The sequence below is a fragment of the Phacochoerus africanus genome, chromosome 4, assembly GCF_016906955.1.
Source record: "Phacochoerus africanus isolate WHEZ1 chromosome 4, ROS_Pafr_v1, whole genome shotgun sequence".
Classification (NCBI taxonomy): Eukaryota; Metazoa; Chordata; class Mammalia; order Artiodactyla; family Suidae; genus Phacochoerus; species Phacochoerus africanus.
In genome coordinates this window covers 40,287,997-40,307,309 of record NC_062547.1, presented here as the reverse complement: position 1 = coordinate 40,307,309, position 19,313 = coordinate 40,287,997, and the positions used below count along the sequence as shown (strand labels likewise).

Below are 19,313 nucleotides of genomic sequence, written 5' to 3'. Positions count from 1 at the left end.
GCTGCTGCTGGGGTTATTGCTCTGATGCAGGCTCATTCCCTGACCCAGGAACTTCCACATGCTGTAGGCACAGCCAAAACAAAACAAAACAAAACAAAATAAAACAAAACAAAACAAAACAAAACACCCAAAAAAACAAACAACCTTGGTGGTTCTCAACTGGGGGGTAAATGCTTCTGGCACCTAGTGGGCAGAGGTCAGGGATGTTGTTAATACTCTTTAGTGCATGGGAGTTCCTGTTGGGGCTCAATGGAAAGGAATCCGACTAGTATCCATGAGGACGTGGGTTCGATCCCTGGCTTCACTCAGTGGGTTGGGGATCCGGCATTGCCTTGAGCTGTGGCATAGGTCATGGACACGGCTCCGATCCCACATTGCTGTGGCTATGGTGTAGGCCAGTGGCTGTAGCTCTGATTCGACCCCTAGCCTGGGAACTTCCAAATGCCGTGCCTGCGGCCCTAAAAAACAAAAACAAAAACAAATACTCTGCAATGCATAGGACAGTTTTCCACCACAGAGAATTTTTCTGATCCAAAGCGTCCAAAGTACTGTTGTTTAGAAATACTTTAAATAACTAATCAGAGGGAAGGGATTTTTATAATTGCTGTTTTAAATTTTATCCAATATTCTGAGCTATCCTTGGGGATGTGTGGGAGGTACGTAGTAATTTATGGCTGGCAAGTGGGATGGGGAGATGGTATTGAAGAGTAGAGGTTCTCACCCCATGATAAGGTACAACAAGGATGATTGAATAATAGCTAAATTTTACTGAGTCCAGCTGTGCTAAACATTGTGTGAAGTTTTTTTTTTTTCATTCATGATCTCAGTTTGGTTCTTGCAAGCACCTTCAAACTGGACACATTGTTATCAGAAAAATGAGACTCGGACAGATAAAGGAATTGGCCCAACCTCTCAGGGCTAGTGCAATTGCTGAACCCACAGTGTCGCTCACATTGCTATTCACAGAGGGCATAAATTGGGAATCCATGCACCAGGTCTAGACTGCATATGCTTTTTTTTTCCCTGTTATCCACAGTATTTAAAGACAGTTTGGTTTTACTTCCAATATTTTATTTTATTTTTTTAAAATTTATTATTTTTTTTTAGCCTTGCCCAGGGCACATGGAAGTTCTCAGGCTCGTGATTGAGTCTACACTACAATAGTGACCTGAGCTGCTATAGTGACAATGCCAGGTCCTTAACCTGCTGTGCCTCAAGGGAACTCCTACTTCCAATATTTTTAAATGGAGAGATTACCTGTAAATATCTGTATTTTCTGCATCTTTTATCAGAGCGCCTGGAAAAGGATGGCACTGATTGGCTGGTATAATCAACCCTGAGTATCCACAGGATTGGTTTCACAAACTCCTGTGGGTACCAAAATCTGTGTATGCTCAAGTCCCTTATATAAGATGGCGTAGTACAATGAAAATAGCATTCATCCACCTGCCATCAGAATTTCAAACTGCAGTAGAGTCTGTGGATGTAAAACCCGCAGATACAGAGGATGGACCATATTCTCTGTTTCGCCACAGTCCTCACCACTCCTTTTTACCCTCCACTTTATACCTTTCTCATTGGCGTCACCAGCCTGACTTCTAAAGGTGTTAGAATTTATGTCCCCTGCTCTCTGCTTCCCAGTAAGTTTGTTAAGAGCATGGCCTCCAGAGAGAGAGACTGTTTACCTCCTCCTTCTGCTATGTGACCTTGGCAAACAACTTTTCCATGCCTGGAGATAATAATAATACCCACCTCACAGGGGTGATGTGAAGCTCAAATTAGTTACTGCATGTAAGGCACTTAAAATAGTACATGGTAAGTGCTGAATAAGTGTTGGTAATTGATGTTCTTATTACTTTTCATTCCTTTATAAAATAATATCCTTTGGCATTAATCCTGGTGGGCTCTTTATCTAAAATATCTATCAAGTGATCATAGAGACATTGTAACATAGTCAGAAAGACTTCAGTTTCTTCCTATTTAAAATGAGGATAGTCAGGAGTTCTCATCGTGGCTCAGCAGTAATGAACCCTGCTAGTATCCATGAGGATGTGGGTTCGACCCCTGGCCTCGCTCAGGGAGTTAAGGATCCGGTGTTGCCCTGAGCTATGGTGTAGGTCACAGATGTGGCTCAGAACTGGCATTGCTGTGGCTGTGGCATAGGCTGGGCGCTGCAGCTCCATTTCAACCCCTAGTCTGGGAACTTACATATGCCCCAGGTGCAGCCCTAAAAAGACAAAATAAAAAGAGGATAATTGGAGTTCCCTGGTGACCTATCAGCTAAGGATTTGGTGTTGTCACTGCTGTGGCATGGGTTTGATCCCTGGCCCAGGAATTTTTGCATGCCACAGGCATGGCCAAAAAAAAAAAAAAAAAAAGCATATATATATAATAAAATAAGGATAATCATAGGCACCTCCCAGGTTTTATGAGGCTTTCACGAGATAATAATTGGTAAAGCGTCCAGTGTGGTGCCTGACATGCTAAGTCTCACCTGGTTAGTCCCATCCCAGCCTAGGTCAGGCATTCTTGACCTCTGCACTGGTGACATTTTGGATTGGATGATTCCCTGTTGCAGGGGGCTGTCCAGTATGTTGTCGGATGTTTAGCAATATCCCTGGCCTCTACCCACTAGATGCCAGGAGCACCCTGTTCCCCAAATGTGACAACTAAAAATAGTTCCAGACATTGCCATGTGCCCCCTGGAAGACACATTTGTCCCTCTTGCGAACCACTGTGTTAGGTCCTGTTGTAGCCTCAGGAGCAAGCACCTGTGAGTGTGCAGAAAGCCCAGGGCACAGGATCTTAGGGGATTTCGGCAGCTTGGCTGTTGTGCCAGGCAGTGGGTTCAAAGTGGGCTGATGAGTCAGCCTTCTGTGGCAGTAACCCTTCAGAAGTTTTGCTTATGTCTGATTAAATTTGCTTCTGCAAACCATTTATTTTCTGAGAAGTCATCAGGATCTGGGTTTGAATCCTGATTCTCTTCCTTGTGAGCTGTGTGATTTTGGTAGAATTACCTAAACTCTTTGAGCCTTTCCCCTCATTTTAAAAAAGGAGGCAGGGGTTACCATTGTGGTTCAATGGGTTACAAACCCAACTGGTATCCATGAGGATGTGAGTTCGATCCCTGGCCTCACTCAGTGGGTTAAGGATCTGTATTACTGTGAGCTGTAGTGTAGATTGCAGATGCAGTTCTGATCCCACGTTGCTGTGCCTGTGGCATAGGCCGGCAGCTGCAGCTCTGATTAGACCCCTAGCCTGGAAACCTCCATATGCCTCAGGTGTGGCTCTAAAACAAACAAACAAACAAACAAAAGCAGAGGCAATAGTACCCACAGCAGAGGCTGTTTGAGCCTTATGTGAGATGACAGGTTTGTCTACATTTAGCTTCGCTCTGTGAATACCTGGCCAAAGTTATTCTCCAATATTTGGCAAGTATTTTTGGCTTTCAAGTTGCTAGAAAGACACAGGTGTATATTTTCTATCTGGAGTTCACTGTGTTTTCGTTCCATCCTCTCCTAAACAGATTCCTGTGTGATCAATGACCATCCCAAAATACAGATCAAGAACTCGACCTTCTGCATGACTGCCTATCCCAACTTGACAATGGTTAACTTCACCAGCCAGGCCAACAAGACGTTTGTCAGTGGGAGCGAAGAGTATTTCAAGTAAGATTTTTAGAAAGCTTTCTCAGAGACACCCAGTGAATTAGGGAAGAACCAACTTGGCGACTAGAGGTGTGGATGGCCCGAGGGATGGCTTGCCTCCCTCTGCACCTTCCCCACCTACTCGAGTGATTGGGGAGGAAGAGTTCTTTCTACCCCTGGTTTGGCTTCTGAGAGATTGTTGGGCCCCGGGGGCTTGGAGAGGAGAGGTGGCCGAATGCTGGTGGGAATAGAATTGGTGCTGCTCTGATTCATGATATTGTGGACAAAAACACAAAAAAAGTGCACAACCTGCATCCAATGTGATTAAGCAGACTCACCGTTAACTAGGTTTTTGTTCTTTTTTCTTTTGCTCTCAGGAAGAGAGGCAAAAAGTAAGAAAACTAATCATGGTCAATGGTTTAGTTTAAACAAGAACAAATTCTTTCCTTTTTTTTTTTTTTTTTGGCTTTTCTAGGGCTGCACCCACGGCATATGGAGGTTCCCAGGCTAGGGGTCTAATCAGAGCTACAGCTGCTGTCCTACACCACAGCCACAGAAACATCAGATCCAAGCCACATCTGCTACCTACACCACAGATCATGGCAACGCCAGATCCTTAATCCACTGAGCAAGGCCGGGGATTGAACCTACAACCTGACATAGTCTTGTTCAGAGCCTGCCCAGGGCCTAGTCAGATTTGTTAACCACTGAGCCACGATGGGAACTCCCCTCTTTCCCTTTTTTTGGAACAGTTTTGTCTTAGTTTTATACTTTCTACATCTGTTTTGCCAGACATTAACGACTGAGGTGTAGGGATGTTAGGAATTTCTTAGCCACCACAGGAAGGTTTAATAATGTTCATATGATTATTTTGTGAGAGAGATAAATGGAGATAGAGTTCAACAGAGGGTAAATAAAGAACATTCTCTAGTTAAGCCTTAAAGTGGTTGTAAACTCATATGGGCTCAGAGGCTTGGCAGAGAGGTAACAGGTAAGATGATAGAGAGTGGTGGGGACTGCGGCAAATGGGAGGGGCTGTCTGCCATGTGTAAGGGAGGCTGCTAATGCTTAGCTCCAGTGGGTCCCTATCTTGTGGGAATGAGGACCAGTGTTGCTAGACCTTCCATTTTACAAGAGAAGTTGGAAATAGAATGTGAAATTTTTTGTGTCTCTCCCATTTTAAATGTTAGCAGATGAATTCAAATGAAACATTGGGGTCAAGTAAAATGCATATGTCAGTGGGCCCCTGGTATGTGGCCTTTACTTAGATAATGAGAGGTCGCTACTGTCCCCACTAGTTCTCCCAAGTGCCATTCATTCCGGTTCCATGTTTCCTCTCCTACATGGACTCCGAGGGCACATGGGTGTTTCCTGCAGAAAGGATTGCATCACTGTATGCAGAAGGGGCAGTTAGGCTGAATGATGAAATAATCCCCTCGGAAGAAAACGTGGGACCAGTGAGGGTGGGGCTTGATTCCCCCTGAGCACTGAGAAAGGAGTCTGACCCCGAGGTTGGCTGAAATCTGATCACGTAATCCATGTGGTCAGTGTATTGTGGACCAATTTGCTAATCTGCTTTTGGTGGCTTTCCCAAAACTCTGGAGCATTTCCAAGAGTGAATGTTATCAGGAGCTTCTTGGGGCCTGCCTGAGATCCTTATTAAATTGTGGAGTAGTTGAGATGGTCAAGGGGCTGTGGAATTGGTGATCGGACTGTCTGCCCATTGCTGGGTGGGGACATGGGGTTGTCCTTTTTAACGGCTTAGGAAATATGGTCTCTAAGGTTTGGGAGCCCAGGGCAGTTCCGCCCTTGGTAACTTCCACTCAACTCTTGAGCCCAGGAGTTGAGACTAAAAAAGTTTCGGTGGCCACCCCTGTTCTTGTGCCCTGCAAACAGCCCCTCACAATCACTTGCTAGCTAGATGGAGGGCAAATTGCCAGCCTGGAGTGCTCCTGGCCCCTGTACTTCCCTCAGCAGGTCAGGAGAGTTGGCCATCATTTCTTTGGTCCCGGAGAGTCTGGATGTTGTCTGGCCCTTGGTTCAGGTCACAGAGAAACCACCCCCCCAGCACTTTCAGCCACGCTGTGTGACTTGATTGCTGCAGAATTGAGGGGATTATCCAGTCTGTTGTGAGGCCTTACATGGGGTCTGCAGCTGCCTCCTATTCCTGGGGTAAGGCTGCTTGCTCACCCTCTGGCTAGGGATGTGGATGCAGGGGTCACCAGGTAGGCATGGACTTCAGCTCACATGCAGGTGCCAGCCACTGCTGCATACAAATGCCAGCCCCCCTCTGTTTGCAGCTGGTTGTCTGCCTTTGAATTTTTTCCTCCAGTAAGGCCCAGCCAAGCCTGCTTTTACATTTCAGCCAACTTCAGCCCCAGGATGCGCCCATCAAACTGCACAACGGCGTTTTTATTCCTTCACCATAATGACGCTGTACTGATTTTTTGTTTTTGTTTTTAGGGCCCCACCTGTAGCATATGGAGGTTCCCAGGCTAGGGGTCAAATTGGAGCTATAGCTGCCAGCCGACACCACAGCCACAGCAACTCAGGATTCATGCATTGTCTCTGTCCCACACGACAGCTCATGGCAATACCAGATCCCTAACCCACTGAGTGAGGCCTGGGATTGAACCCACATCCTCATGGATACTTATCAGGCTCATAACCCACTGAGCCACAATGGAACTTTCCTGCTGTACTGATTTTTTTAAACTCAAAGTTATACAAAAACCATTGGGATACATTCTTATAAGAGAGCAGAACAATACATAGAATGCACAAAAATCATCCTTGAGAGTTGAGAGTTTCTGTTAGTGATGTGTCCTTATATAAAGACATCAACCTCTGTAACACCGTTATCAAGATGCTGTGAGATTTGTTGTACAGCTCCTGGGGCGACTGAAGATGATGGTGGAGCTGACATAGTCTTGTTCAGAGCCTACCCAGGGCCATAATTAATTAAAAGCAGGGTTCACTCAGTTGGTCCCACCGCAGACAGTTGTGGACTGGAGCCCAGATCTCTCACAACCTGATCTGATCAGACAGCTGATGGGGAGGTCGGGGATGCTGGGGTTGTGTTTGAGCCTCCAGCAGCTCACGGCTCTGCATGAAGATAGAGCCTGCAGACTGTCACCTCCCCCACCTCCTCCTTCTCCACCCTCCTCCGCTCCCCTCTCCTTTCACCTTCTAGGTACTTTGTGTTGAAGATTTCTGCAGGGATTGAATATCCTGGCGAGATTAGGTGGCCACTAGCCTTCTGCCTCTTCCTGGCCTGGGTGATAGTGTACGCATCCTTGGCAAAAGGAATCAAGACCTCTGGAAAAGTAAGAACTTGTATTCACTGAAGAGAAAGCTCTGGGGCACCCAGGGAGGGCTGGGCTGCTGTGGAGCAGCTGAAGGGCTTGGGAAGAGGATCAGGAGAGGAATGACATTCTGATTTGGCTCTGAGTTGCTGCGGGGCCATGGACCAATGACTTCATTCCTATCTGTGAAATGGGATAATAACGCTTTTCTTCCTGGGGCATTTTAAAGATTAAATGAGATGGATGTACTCAGGGCTCTTAGTGGAATGATCCAGGCTCTATGATGTTTCGTTTCTTTCCTATTGGGGGCCCTTCTTTCAGCAGACGGGATCCCCGCTATGACTCAGTCCCTCTCCAGAAACTCTGGAATTAATGCTGCTGGCTTTTGGCTTTTTGATCTGGCTGCTAGTCACTGCTTCTCCCAGGAAGCTGGACAAAGATCAAAACTGTGAAGTGGAGTCCTTCCCCTCACTCCTGACTGTCATGTTCTCCACCATTCATGCCCTTTTTCTAACCCCAAACCCAACATTCTCCCATCCCATGTCCTCCTTGTACTAATCCTGCCAGCGGGATTTTGGTGGAGTTGAACGCGTGGCCACTCTTGCTAGGCTGGCCCTCGGAGATGGTGGAACTCCCATCCCAATCTCAGTCTCAAGCCACAGAAGGCAAGGAGTGCAGGGGCTCCCGGGACACATGGGACACTGTGGTAAGGGTCACACTGTTTCCCTTCATCTTCCTGCCGCTTCAGAAAAATCCCCATTAATCCACAAATCATTTTGATGACAACCAATAGTATTGAATCATCCTGAAACTCATTTGCAGGTGTCAGAATGAAAACCAAAATGTCCTTAAGGCTCGAAGAATGAGAATGTGATGGTAGACTCCAAGACCGCAGGTTGTGGGCTTTGATTTGGTAAAGTGGTCCAGGCCAGGGCTTACTGTGGTCACAATGACAACTGATGTGGAAAGATCAGGTCTCAGGGGGCGTGAGGGTCTTTGCCACCTCTTACCTCCAAGTCTTCACACCCCTCATCAGGTACCCCCCACTGGGTACCTGTCAGCCATGAGAAGTGGTCTGTGTTCTCCTCAGGCCTTCGGACATGCTCACAAGGGCCTTCCCCCTCTGCTTTTAGGGCCTCACCTACGGCATATGGAAGTTCCCAGGCTAGAGGGCAATTTGGAGCTGCAGCTGCTGGCCTAAGCCGCAGCCATAGCAATGCGGGATCTGAGCTGCATCTGTGACCTACACCACAGCTCATGGCAATGACAGATCCTTAACCCACTGAGTGAGGCCGGGGATCAAACCTGTGTCCTCATGGATACTAGTCAGGTTCATTACCACTGAGCCACAATGGAAACTCCCTGCAGGGGCCTTTTGCTAAACACTCTTTTTGGTGTCCTCCATTTAATGTGGTCCTACAGGGGCTTGAATGCTGGATTCTGGCAGGTAGGTCAGGGTCACCTGAGGCAGGTGGTGCCCTTGAATCAGGTCAGGTGGGGATGGGGGTGAGGAGACCTGGGTTCCAGTCCCCTAGCCTTTCTGTGGTGTTTTCTGCAAAGGAACATCTCTACTTGGGCCGTGAAATCTGGTTGCGCTTTGGATTTGCCCGTAGCTTTTGTTTGTATTTTGTGAATCAGTGGAAGGCAGATTTTCTTTATCTTAACTATTCCAGGAGCTTTCCTTTTTCTTTTTTTCTTTTTGTCTTTTCTAGGGCCGCTCCCACGGCATATGGAGATTTCCAGGCTAGGGGTCTAATCGGAGCTGTAGCCACCGGCCAGCACCAGCGCCATAGCAACACAGGACTGAGCCTTGTCTGCAACCTACACCACAGCTCACAGCAACGCCGGATCCTTAACCCACTGAGAAAGGGCAGGGATCGAACCCGCAACCTCATGGTTCCTAGTCGGATTCGTTAACCACTGCACCATGACAGGAACTCCTCTTTTTCTGATGTCGAAAGTGAAGGCAATGGACCAGGTGATGTCCAAGACTGGTTACATGCTGTCTGAACACTGGCTGGGTGGGCTGGGGGCACTTTTCCTCTCTGACCTCAGTTTCCCCTTCTGTGAAATGAGAGCAGGACCCTGCTGGCTCTGAATGAGTGTCAGGAGCCTGGATCAATTGTTTTTCTGGGGCAGAAAGATGGGGAAGTGGTAATGTGACCCTTGCAGTAATGCCCCGTGTGGTTTCCTGGACTCCTTGCCTTCAGTGACTTGGAACTGAGCTTGGCGAGGGAGGAAAGGGCCGATCAGGTGGTTTCTCAGCCAGAGTGACCACATGTTTGCTCAGCCAGAATCCAACTGGCAGGATCGTGGCATTCAGCTGAAGATGGAGACGGGGCGACTTCAGCCGTAATCCAAGTGTCTGGACAGGCCTAGCAGGATTGGCTAGAAGGTGAGACTGGCAGGAGGAGAGGGTGAGAGGTGAGGAGGGTGAGAACAGTGTGGCCTTGTTGGTGACATGAGGAAGGGTGGCCTGGTGGTGGCTTTAGAGTCCGATGGATCTGAGTTCAAATCCCATCTGTTAATCGCTTTCTGGTTTGGTAACTCTGGATGAGCTATTTAACCATTGGAACCTTGGTTTCCTCTTCTGTAAATGGGGATAATGGAACATTACCCTATAGGGCTTTTCTAAGACTGAGAGGATGCGTGTGCAATAACGGGCCTCGAGTCCACTCCTAATTAACATTCACTCTTTTCTTTCTCTGTGATGATCATTGACTGATTGAGTGGGTTTTGTGCCAATCTGATGTCCTGCAAGCTGCGGCTCTGGTGGGGATGTGGGAAGAGAAGGGGAACTTTGTTGCACACTTTAGGTGCCAGGTACTACTAACTGCTTCACCTGCATTAGTGCCTTCACTCTGCCTAACAACCTGCAAGGTAAGGATGTTTCTTCCCATTTTATAGATAGAGAAGCTGAGGCACATTGTGGTGGGATAAATTGCCTGAGGTCGCACAGCCTTTAAGTGGTAGTGCTGGGATTTGAATCCCTGGTCTGTCTCCCTTGAAAGCTTAGACTCTTTCCATTATATGACATTCTCTCCCAAGGAGGGGCTGTTAGGAAGAGACAGACATCATTCTGGAGTCATCATTTGCGTATTGGGGTGGGGTGTGGGGGGGTAAAAGTCCTGGCCCTGTGAGTCAGGCCCCTTGCACTCCCATCCCATCCTGTCATCAGCAGCTATCATTAGCAGCCGGGCAAGTCCCAGGATGCATCTGAGCCTCATTTTCCACATCTGCAAATTCAAGGGTTCACATGGATATCCTCTAAGATCCCTCTTAGCTTTATCAGCCTGTGATTTTGGGGGGATGGCATTAGAATCAGTTTTTGGCATTGACTGAGAATTTAATCCTTGATGCTGGATTTTGTGGGCTCTCAAAAATGGAGGTTTGGACATAGCCTCCAGAAAGTACACTTTGCTTTTCAGTTGGCTAACTTATCTCTCTGCTTCATTGAGAAAGGTTTCCAACTAGGAGTCAATGATGAATTGTTTGCTAAAAATGAGGGCCAACACCAGAAATAATGCATCCCCGTTTATTATCCTGCCCTGGGCTGTGCAGACATTAATCATGGAGCTTTGTCTGGAAACGCGGCTGTGGCTCCTCATCGTGACAGTCTCCTTTGTGATTGAAGTTCTACCAGGACTGTCATTTCTAGGCAACGGAGATGCCCTTCTTCTCCTGTGGCCAGATAAGCTCAGTTCCTCTTGTTCAGTGGCCAGATGCTTCCCAAGAGACCTCAGTCTTTCTTTGAGCAGCCAGAATTCCAGAGGTGGGGGTAACCAGCAGGCAGGCCTGAAGGTCAGATGCAGCCCCTCTGACCTCAGGGGCTGCTCTGCCTCAGCATTACAGCCACAGCACAAAGCTAGCCTAATTAGCCAGCATAGGCTGGGGAGGGCCTGGCCTTACCACCTGTTCGGGGCTCCCGTTGTAAGGACCATGCTGCCAGGTGACAGGCCAGCAGGCTCGGATCAACTTATCATCGTCATTCCTGCCAAGTGTAATTCATTTCTGTTCATGTTTAATTCCTTTGACAGTCCCATCCTGAAACAGGTGCATTCTGAAGCCCCTGTGGCACAAGAGGACTAGCTGTGATAAAACCTCCATGTGACTCACATTGGAGGCATCCCCAGGATGTAGACACTTTGTGCCCTTTCAGCTGGCTGCAACCACCATCCTGAAGTGAATGCGTCATTCCACACACCAGGGCCAGACCTGGGTGAGGGAAGCAAGCACCCTGGTGTGAAATTTAAGGTGGCACTCACTCTCAGGTTCCCACACATGCAGGGTCGGCCCCTGAGAATGCGTGACTCCTTAAATTGTGCACCCTGGGTCCTGACTTGCCTCACCCTAGTCTCAGCCCTGCCTCTCACACGTCAGATCGGAAGGACATCACAGGGAAGGAACTAGGCTTTGGAGTTAGAGAGTTTCAAGTTTGGTTCTTTGCTCCAACTGGGAGGCCTTGAGTGAGATATTTAACCCTTTGTGAGAGGCTTCACTTGAGCCTCAGTTTCCTCGTCTGCAAAATGGGAGGGCGCTCCAGAAGTGTCCAAACCTGTCTCCAGTCGAATGGGAGGAGCATCTCAGCCAGTTAGTCTGCCAGTCCTGGGGTCTTCTTCCCGCCAGACCCTGCTATCTTTGTCATCTCCTCTCCCTCATCTCCTTCCTGCCTCACCTCCCGCCAGCCCAGGTGGTCAAGAAGAAGGTAGGTCGTAGTCGTCACCCTGCCCCCACCATCTTGGTGGGATGGTCAGACGGGCCAGGGCCCCGCCTGGCCCTTCTTGTAGCACTCTTCTCCCCAGCCCCATCCAGTGGCTGGGAGGAGATACCGGGTCATCCCGTGGCAGGTGGTTTTCTGCAGAGAATAAGATGCCTTTGGGTGTCATGACATCTGTGTGTGGAGGGCTTTCACTAAAGGAGAAGGAGAAGCAGGCCGCCCCCTCCCTCACAGCCCCTAGTAATTCCTGGGGAGGAGAGACGGCTGTCCTGGGGAGCAGGGAGGAGGCCACTGCTTAGTGGCAGGAGGCAGTGCAGAGAAAAGGAGACCTGCCCATCCATGGTCTATAAACAGGAAGTTTGGCCTTGACCAGTAACTGGATTTAGAGGAAGATGTAACTCCTCGTCCTCGTCCTCATCTTTCTTTCCCTTTTTTTTTAATGCTTTTTAGAGCTGCACCCCCAGCACACGGAGGTTCCCAGGCTAGGGGTCGAACTGGAGCTGCAGCTGCCTGCCTACACCACATCCATAGCAAGGCGGGATCCGAGCCACACCTGAGACCTACACCACAGCTCAGGGCAACGCCTTATCCTTAACCCACTGAGTGAGGCCAGGGATCAAACCCATGTCCTCATGGATCCTGCTGGGTTTGTTACCACTGAGCCACAAGAGGAACTCCCTCCTCATCTGTCCTTTACCAGCCTGTCCCAGTTCAGCACCTCCACCCATCAGCTGCTGAGGCCAGAAAATTAGCCCCCACTCCTCATTCTACAGTAAATGGGTCAGGGAGTTCTGATGGCTCTTCCTCTGCAGGTGATGTGGTTTCTGACCCTGGATGGAGCCATCGCTGTCCCTTGCCTGGATTGCAGCCATGACCTCCTAAATGCTGCCCCTGCAGTATAAAGGCAATGTAGCAACCGAGTGGCAGTTAAAATGTCAGAGCATGTCACTCCTCTGCCCAAAGCCCTGCAGTAGATCCCCATCTCCCACTCCTCCCCAGGCCCCACAAGGCTCTGCAGAATCTGTCCTTATCTCTGACTTCCCACCTCTGACTGCCTGTTTTCCTGCCCGGCCACGCTGGCCTGGCTGCCTTGCTGCTCATAGATTCCAGGCATCATCCCTTCTTAGGGTCTTAACTCCAGTGGTTCCCTCAGTCTCGTATGTTCTCCCAGGTACCCAGCTGACTCAACGCTCGCTTCCTTCGGGTCCTGGCCAGCTTCTCAGTGAGGCTTTTAATACAACCATCTTCCGAGCATCCTCCCCAGCATGTCCCGCCCCACTTTGCCCTGCTCCACTTTCTCTTTTTTCCCAATGCACTCGTCACCTTCTAATAGGCTACACATATTACCATGACTGCGATTTGGTCTCTAGCTCCCTAGCTAGTAAGGTGGTCAAGGGCAGGGAGGGGTCTTTATCCCCTTTACCTCTAAACTTCAAATGCTTAAAACTGTGGCACATATGAGGTGCTTGAAAAATATGTGTACCTATGTGCGCATGTGTTGTACTTTTCAATTTTTCTAAATTTAAATTTTTATTTTTTCCATTATCGTTGGTTTACAGTGTTCTGTCATTTTTCTACTGTGCAGAAAAGTGACCCAGTCTCACATATACACACACATATATATACATACATTCTTTTTCTCACATTATCCTCCATCATGTCCCATCACAAGTGACTAGATATAGTTCCCTGTGCTATACAGCAGGATCTCATTGCTTGTCCACTCCAAATGCAATAGTTTGCATCTATTAACCCCAAATTCCCAGTCCATCCCAGTCCCTCCCCCTCCCCCTTGGCAACCACAAGTGTGTTCTCCAAGTCCATGTGTTCCTTTTCCGTGGAAAAGTTCATTTGTGCCGTGTATTAGATTCCAGATATGTGATATCATGTGTGTGTATTTATTTGAATAAATGAAGTGACCCCAAGGGTTTTTATATTAATCTCAACTCTAGTCTCCCGACCCCTCCTTCCCAAGTCCTTGAATCAGTTCTCATCCCTCAAATCTCAGTGCCTGCCAGTGACTGCCAGGTTAGAGCCTGCTGCTGGGCCCAGGGGTCTGTTCAGCCAGTGGGCAGTGGGGTGTCTGTCTCCCTCCCCGGGGCAGATGTCCAGGGTGCTCCAGGATGGAAGGCTACAGGTTGGTGCAGAGGGGCTCTGAACCAACTGAGCTCACCCCGGTGTCTGTGCCCTTCCCACGGATGAGAGAGGGATTGGTGGTCCAGGATGGGAGTTTCACTTCCTCCTTCCAGGTGCCTTCACATGTGCTTTGGGGATGTAACTGGCTTGTGAGCTGCAGGTGCCAGGGTTATTCAAGGCTGGTAAGTCGTAGGCAAGACCAAAGTGGCACTCGTTTCCAAGGCCTGTCCCATGTTGTATGGATTGTCCCATTGTGCTCTTCCAGCAGCCCCATGAGGAATATGCTGTTGCTGTTGCCACTTTGCAGGTATGGACATTGAGACTCAGTGAGGTTGTGTCACTTCCCCACGTGGCCCAGCTTGTAAGTGATGGAGCTGGGATTTGAATTCAGGTCCATGGGGCTGCAGAGCCCTGGCTGTCTCAGTGTGCGTTTGTCTTGTCTGCTGAATCCTGGTCCCAGGCCCTTCCTCCACCCTGAGGTGTGGTTGACAGAGAAGGAAGGAAGATGACTCCCACTCATCCCCATTTAACTGCTGCCCCCAAGTTCTGCTGATGTTACTCCTCAAATGTTTCTCAGCTCTGGTCCTTCTCTCCTGTTCAGAATCCAGGATCATCCTTGGGCTGGAACTCCGGGGCTCCGTGACATGCTTGGTCTCCCGTGTCCCCAGTGCCCCACTGCTCTCAGCTTCAACTCTATTTTGTGCTCCTAGTGAGTGTAGGGCCTCGCCCTCATGCCTGTCTTGCCCCTTTCTCCCCCCACCTTCCCACCTCGCCTCACCTCGCTTAAGTTGCACTTGTCTTCTAAGATCCAGCTCATGTGTCATCTCCTTGCATCTTTTCATAAATTCCCAGGTTGAGCCACAATGAACTGCACAGTGTCCTGTGTGGCACTGCTTCGCCCATTATTCAGACTTGTCTCTTAGTCTCCTAAGTTGGGTTCCTTCATCTTTATTCATCTAAGGCCTGGCATAGCACCCACTTCATAGTAGGCCCTTGATAAATGCTTGTTGAACTTAACTGCACTTAATGACCATCTATTACAAATGAGACACTGTGCTAGGGACCCATTTAATCCTCAACGACTATTTTTCTTTCAATGAAAGGTGGTATTATCTCTAGTTCACAGATGCAAAAACTAAGATTCAGAGAGCTTAATAGCTTGTCCAGAGTCTCATAGCAACTCACTGCCAGAGGTGTGATTTCATTTGAACCTAAATATATCTAATTCTAAGATCATAATTCTTTCATGTTACTAGGCTGCCTCACGTTGGGTGTGTGTATAAACAAGGATGGAAAGTTTAAGCTAAAAAATTAATCTCTAATGGTGGAATTTGGGGCCTTAGGCAAAGGATGGGCTAGGAGTTAAGGAGGAAGGGGGCACATAGCCATTCCCCCTCAGTTGGTCCTCAGGGAGTTGTCCACTTCCCCACTGCAGGCTGACTCACCCCACAGCCTTGGGGGTCCCCCTTGAGGCGTTCTTTCTGGTTCTCTCTAACTCACCTTTAGTACCAGTACCTCCCCTGGGTCCCCAGTCCTGGCAGAGTTTGGGGAAAACTACTGCCATGTCCTCACCATCAGGTGCTCGTGTCCAGGTGGCAGATCGCAGTCTGCCGTGGGGTCTGCTCATTCCTGCCCCTCTGTATGTGGTTTTTCCAGGTGGTGTACTTCACGGCCACGTTCCCGTATGTTGTGCTCGTGATCCTCCTCATCCGAGGGGTCACTCTGCCCGGAGCTGGCGCTGGGATTTGGTACTTCATCACACCAAAATGGGAGAAACTCACGGACGCCACGGTGGGCTCCTGATTTCCTTATGACACGCCTGTTGCAGGGACCAGCTCATAGGAATGGGGTCCCACTCCAGAACACTGTTTAGCAGAAGGGATCAGACCTCCTCCCACAGGGCATCTCACTGTTTGCCTTTACGAGGTCCTGATAATCTTAGGATGCTACACATTCAGGAAATCGTTAATGAGAAGTGGGCAGCTAGGGGGTTTCAGATTCCTGGAATAGTTTGTCCTACATCTGGGGTTGTAGTAGAGGCTGAAAAGAAGAATGAAATTCCCTTAATAGCTTTGGACCACTTCATGCCACTTATCTGTTGCTAATTATAGTGTGTTGGAAATGGAGTTTTGCTGGTTGGAAAATAACAGCACTTAGGCAAACCACAAGCAATTATAATTTAAAGGGCTCGGACTGATTTGACTACTTCTGGCACTCCAACACAGAGCCTGCACGCATTTACAGCTTCTCTATGTATATTCTGTACAGGCATGTCTTGCTCTAAAATTCCCAACCCCAAATCTCAAAAAGAGAGGGTGATTATTTAATAAGAAATGCATTTTCTTATATATCAACTATACTTCAATATATATAAAGAAATGAGTTTCCTCACCTTAAAGAAAAATCTGCTTTTCCAGAGTATGTTAAGAACACAAAGCTTGGATTGCATTTGACTGCACATAATGGCAAACCTCCAGATAATGGCAGCTTAACCAAGATGAAAGTTTATTTCACTTATAGGCACTAGAGCAGCCCAATGGTAGATAGTCAAGCACTGGTTGGGTGGCTCCATAATGTCCTAGGCTCCTGTCTTTCTGCCCCACCATCCTCAGTGAAGAGCTGCCAAGATAGTTGCTGGAGCTCCAGCCATCACATCAGCATTCCAGGTGGCACAAAGCAGTGAGGGAAGGGATAGAGATAGGCACCCTCCCTCTCTTTAAAAGAGCAGAAAGCCCCGAAGTTCCATATAACACTTGATTTTCCCATCACTGGCCAGAAATAAAATCATATGATGATCCCCTCTCAGCTGCATTGCCCCTTGATACTGCAAGGTGGTCGTTTGGCTGGATGTATGGCTGCCTTTAAACAAAAACACAGCTTTGTTACTAAGAAGCATGAGAGAATGGAGGTTGGATTAGGCACAGACTTGGCCAGCACATACTTGAACTTTCTCTTTGCATAGGTTAAGCACAATTTAAAAACCAGATTTAACTTATAAAAATGATAGGAGGTCCATCATCAAATCATATAACTCTCTAGCTCAAACTCTTGAGTTTTATGAGGACAATTAAAAGAAATTGCCAAGACAACCAAGAAGTGTTGTCAGCCAAGTTCAAGAAGGAGGTGGCACTATAAAATCCACTGTGCTGTGGCACAGGCCTTGCTTTACTTAGATGAGGGGCTACAGAGTTTCAGATTTTTAGTAAATTGTGGTCATCTGTGGAGTGTCCATTTTAAAAGTTTTTATTCTGTATCCGTGAATATTTTGGCTGTTGTCAATTGCCTGTTTTTGGAGAGTGTTTCCAGCTGAAGAAAGGGCTCTCCCCTTCTGCATAGTTTTCCATGGTAGGACTTGCAAGCAGGAAATTTGTGGGTTGCTTATTGAATTTCTTTCCTTGGATTAGAAGGGAGTTAGTCTCCCCTTTACTGCCTTTTTGGCTTCCAGTGCAAATGACGTATGTTTCTCATTAAGTCATCTTGTCCTGATTGCCTTTCCCCCCAGGAGAGATAGTGTAGCATTGGGCGTAGGAGGTTCGCCTCCCCCCTGCCAGCCTTCTTCAGTGACCGTGAATCTTCCCCTCTCTTCCTCCCAGGTGTGGAAAGATGCTGCCACTCAGATTTTCTTCTCTCTATCTGCTGCATGGGGAGGCCTGATCACGCTCTCTTCTTACAACAAATTCCACAACAACTGCTACAGGTAGGTGCAGGGTCTTCAAGTCCCAGAGGTGGCTGGTGAGTAGGACTAGGGCCTGGGGACAGAACCCTGGGCTGAGTTATTGAGTGCCTGAGGCCATATCTTCACAGAATCAGAGAGTTGCCTCTGGCATAGGGGAAATCCCCTGCTAAGGCCATCTGCTGGCTTCTGGTGGCCTGGACCCCACCTGGCACCCTGATTTTGACACATGGGATAGAGTTGAGTTTCTTTGGAGGCACTGTGCCTCCAAAGAATCATGTATGAGATATTTCGTGAACCAAGAGCCAGCGATGGTAATGCAGCCGTGGCCTAGGATGGCTGGGATGGCCTCACAGAAGTGACGTCTATACCGGAGTTTTAACAGAAGTGGGAGAGGAGGGAATGTTTTCAGGTGGAAGAAACAGCTCGAGGTGAACATGAGTGGAGCTGGGTGTGATGGGGACGTGGGCGTGGGGGGCAGGTGAATGGGATTGGTGCCAGTGTGCGCTCATGAGGCAAGAAGGAATGGGGCCTGAGAATGGTCTGGGGGCCAGGCTGGAGAGAGCCTTTGCATCAGTCTGCTGGGGCCGCCATAGCAGATAGCACAGGGCGAGTGACCCAAACAATGGAAATTAATTCTCTCACAGTTAGGCTAGAAGTCCATGATCAAGGGGTCAGCAGGGTTGGTTCCTCTGAGGCTCTCTGCTTGGCTTGTAGCTGTTGGTCCTCTCCAGGTGTCTCTGCCTGGTCTTTCTGCTGTGAATCCTGATCTTCCTTTCTTATAAGTCTTATTGGATTAGTGCCCACTGTCATGACTTATTCCTTTTTTTTTTTTTTTTGTCTTTTTGGGGCTGCACCTGAGGCATATGGAAGTTCCCAGGCTAGGGGTCCAATTGGAGCTGCAGCTGCCGGCCTATGCCACAGCCACAGCAACGTGGGATCAGTGCCGCATCTTCAACCTACACCATAGCTCACGGCAACGCTGGATCCTTAATCCACTGAGCGAGGCCAGGGATTGAACCCATGTCCTCATGGATACTAGTTGGATCTGTTAACTGTTGAGCCACAATGGGAACTGCTCGTGACTTATTCTTAATTACCTGTTTAAAGACCCTATTTCCAAATACAGTCACATTCATTTTTTTGGCCATGCCTGTGGTATGGTATGTGGGAGTTCCCAAGCCAGGGATCAAACCTGCGCTGACAGCAGTGACCTGAGCCACGGCAGTGACAACACTGGATCCTTAACTACTAGGCCTCCAGGGAACTCTCAAATACAGTCACATTCTGAGAGACGGGATTGGGACTTCAACATATACATTTGGGGAACACACAGATCAGCCCAAAACAGCTGAAATGCCAGACCAAGGTGATTGAATTTCTTTGGTCACAGCTGCTTATTAACTTATAACCTGTGAGATTCAGCCTGAATACTGTCAAAGAGGGAAGCATTGCTCTGTGCTTTCTTGGGAAGGATGCTGTGTGGTGTGGCCAAAGGGCAGGAAGTCTGGATTCAGACCATTAACAAGCACCTTATCCTCAACTGGGCTTTAGCTTCTGCATCAGTAAATTAAGGGGCCAGGCAAGGCAGGTGCTCTGTGCCCAGCTCTGCACCGTGTAGTCCTCACAACAACCTGTGAGGAACATGGGGTCCTTGTCACCTTTTCAAATCGGAGTGGAAATAAAGTGGCTTGGTCAAGGTCATGCCTCTGACATGTTGGTGAATCAGGACTAGAATTTAGCCCTGGGGCTCTGTCTTTCTGTGACCTCTGGTGCCAGTCTAGGGTCATCAGGCCAGGCTGGGAACTGCAGCTGTATCGCCAGCAGAGGGCGCT

The 19,313-nt window shown here is 48.4% G+C and overlaps 1 protein-coding gene across 1 annotated transcript in view; it reads left to right on the top strand.

Annotated features, from left to right (window-relative positions):
• The window catches only part of SLC6A5 (solute carrier family 6 member 5), a 54,620-nt gene that overhangs the window by 14,203 nt on the left and 21,104 nt on the right, over positions 1-19,313 (top strand). Inside the window, exons 6-9 of the mRNA XM_047774276.1 lie at positions 3,527-3,668; positions 6,841-6,973; positions 15,462-15,596; positions 17,399-17,502. Of these exons, the coding sequence (XP_047630232.1) occupies positions 3,527-3,668; positions 6,841-6,973; positions 15,462-15,596; positions 17,399-17,502 (514 nt within the window). The remainder of the gene's footprint in view (positions 1-3,526; positions 3,669-6,840; positions 6,974-15,461; positions 15,597-17,398; positions 17,503-19,313) is intronic.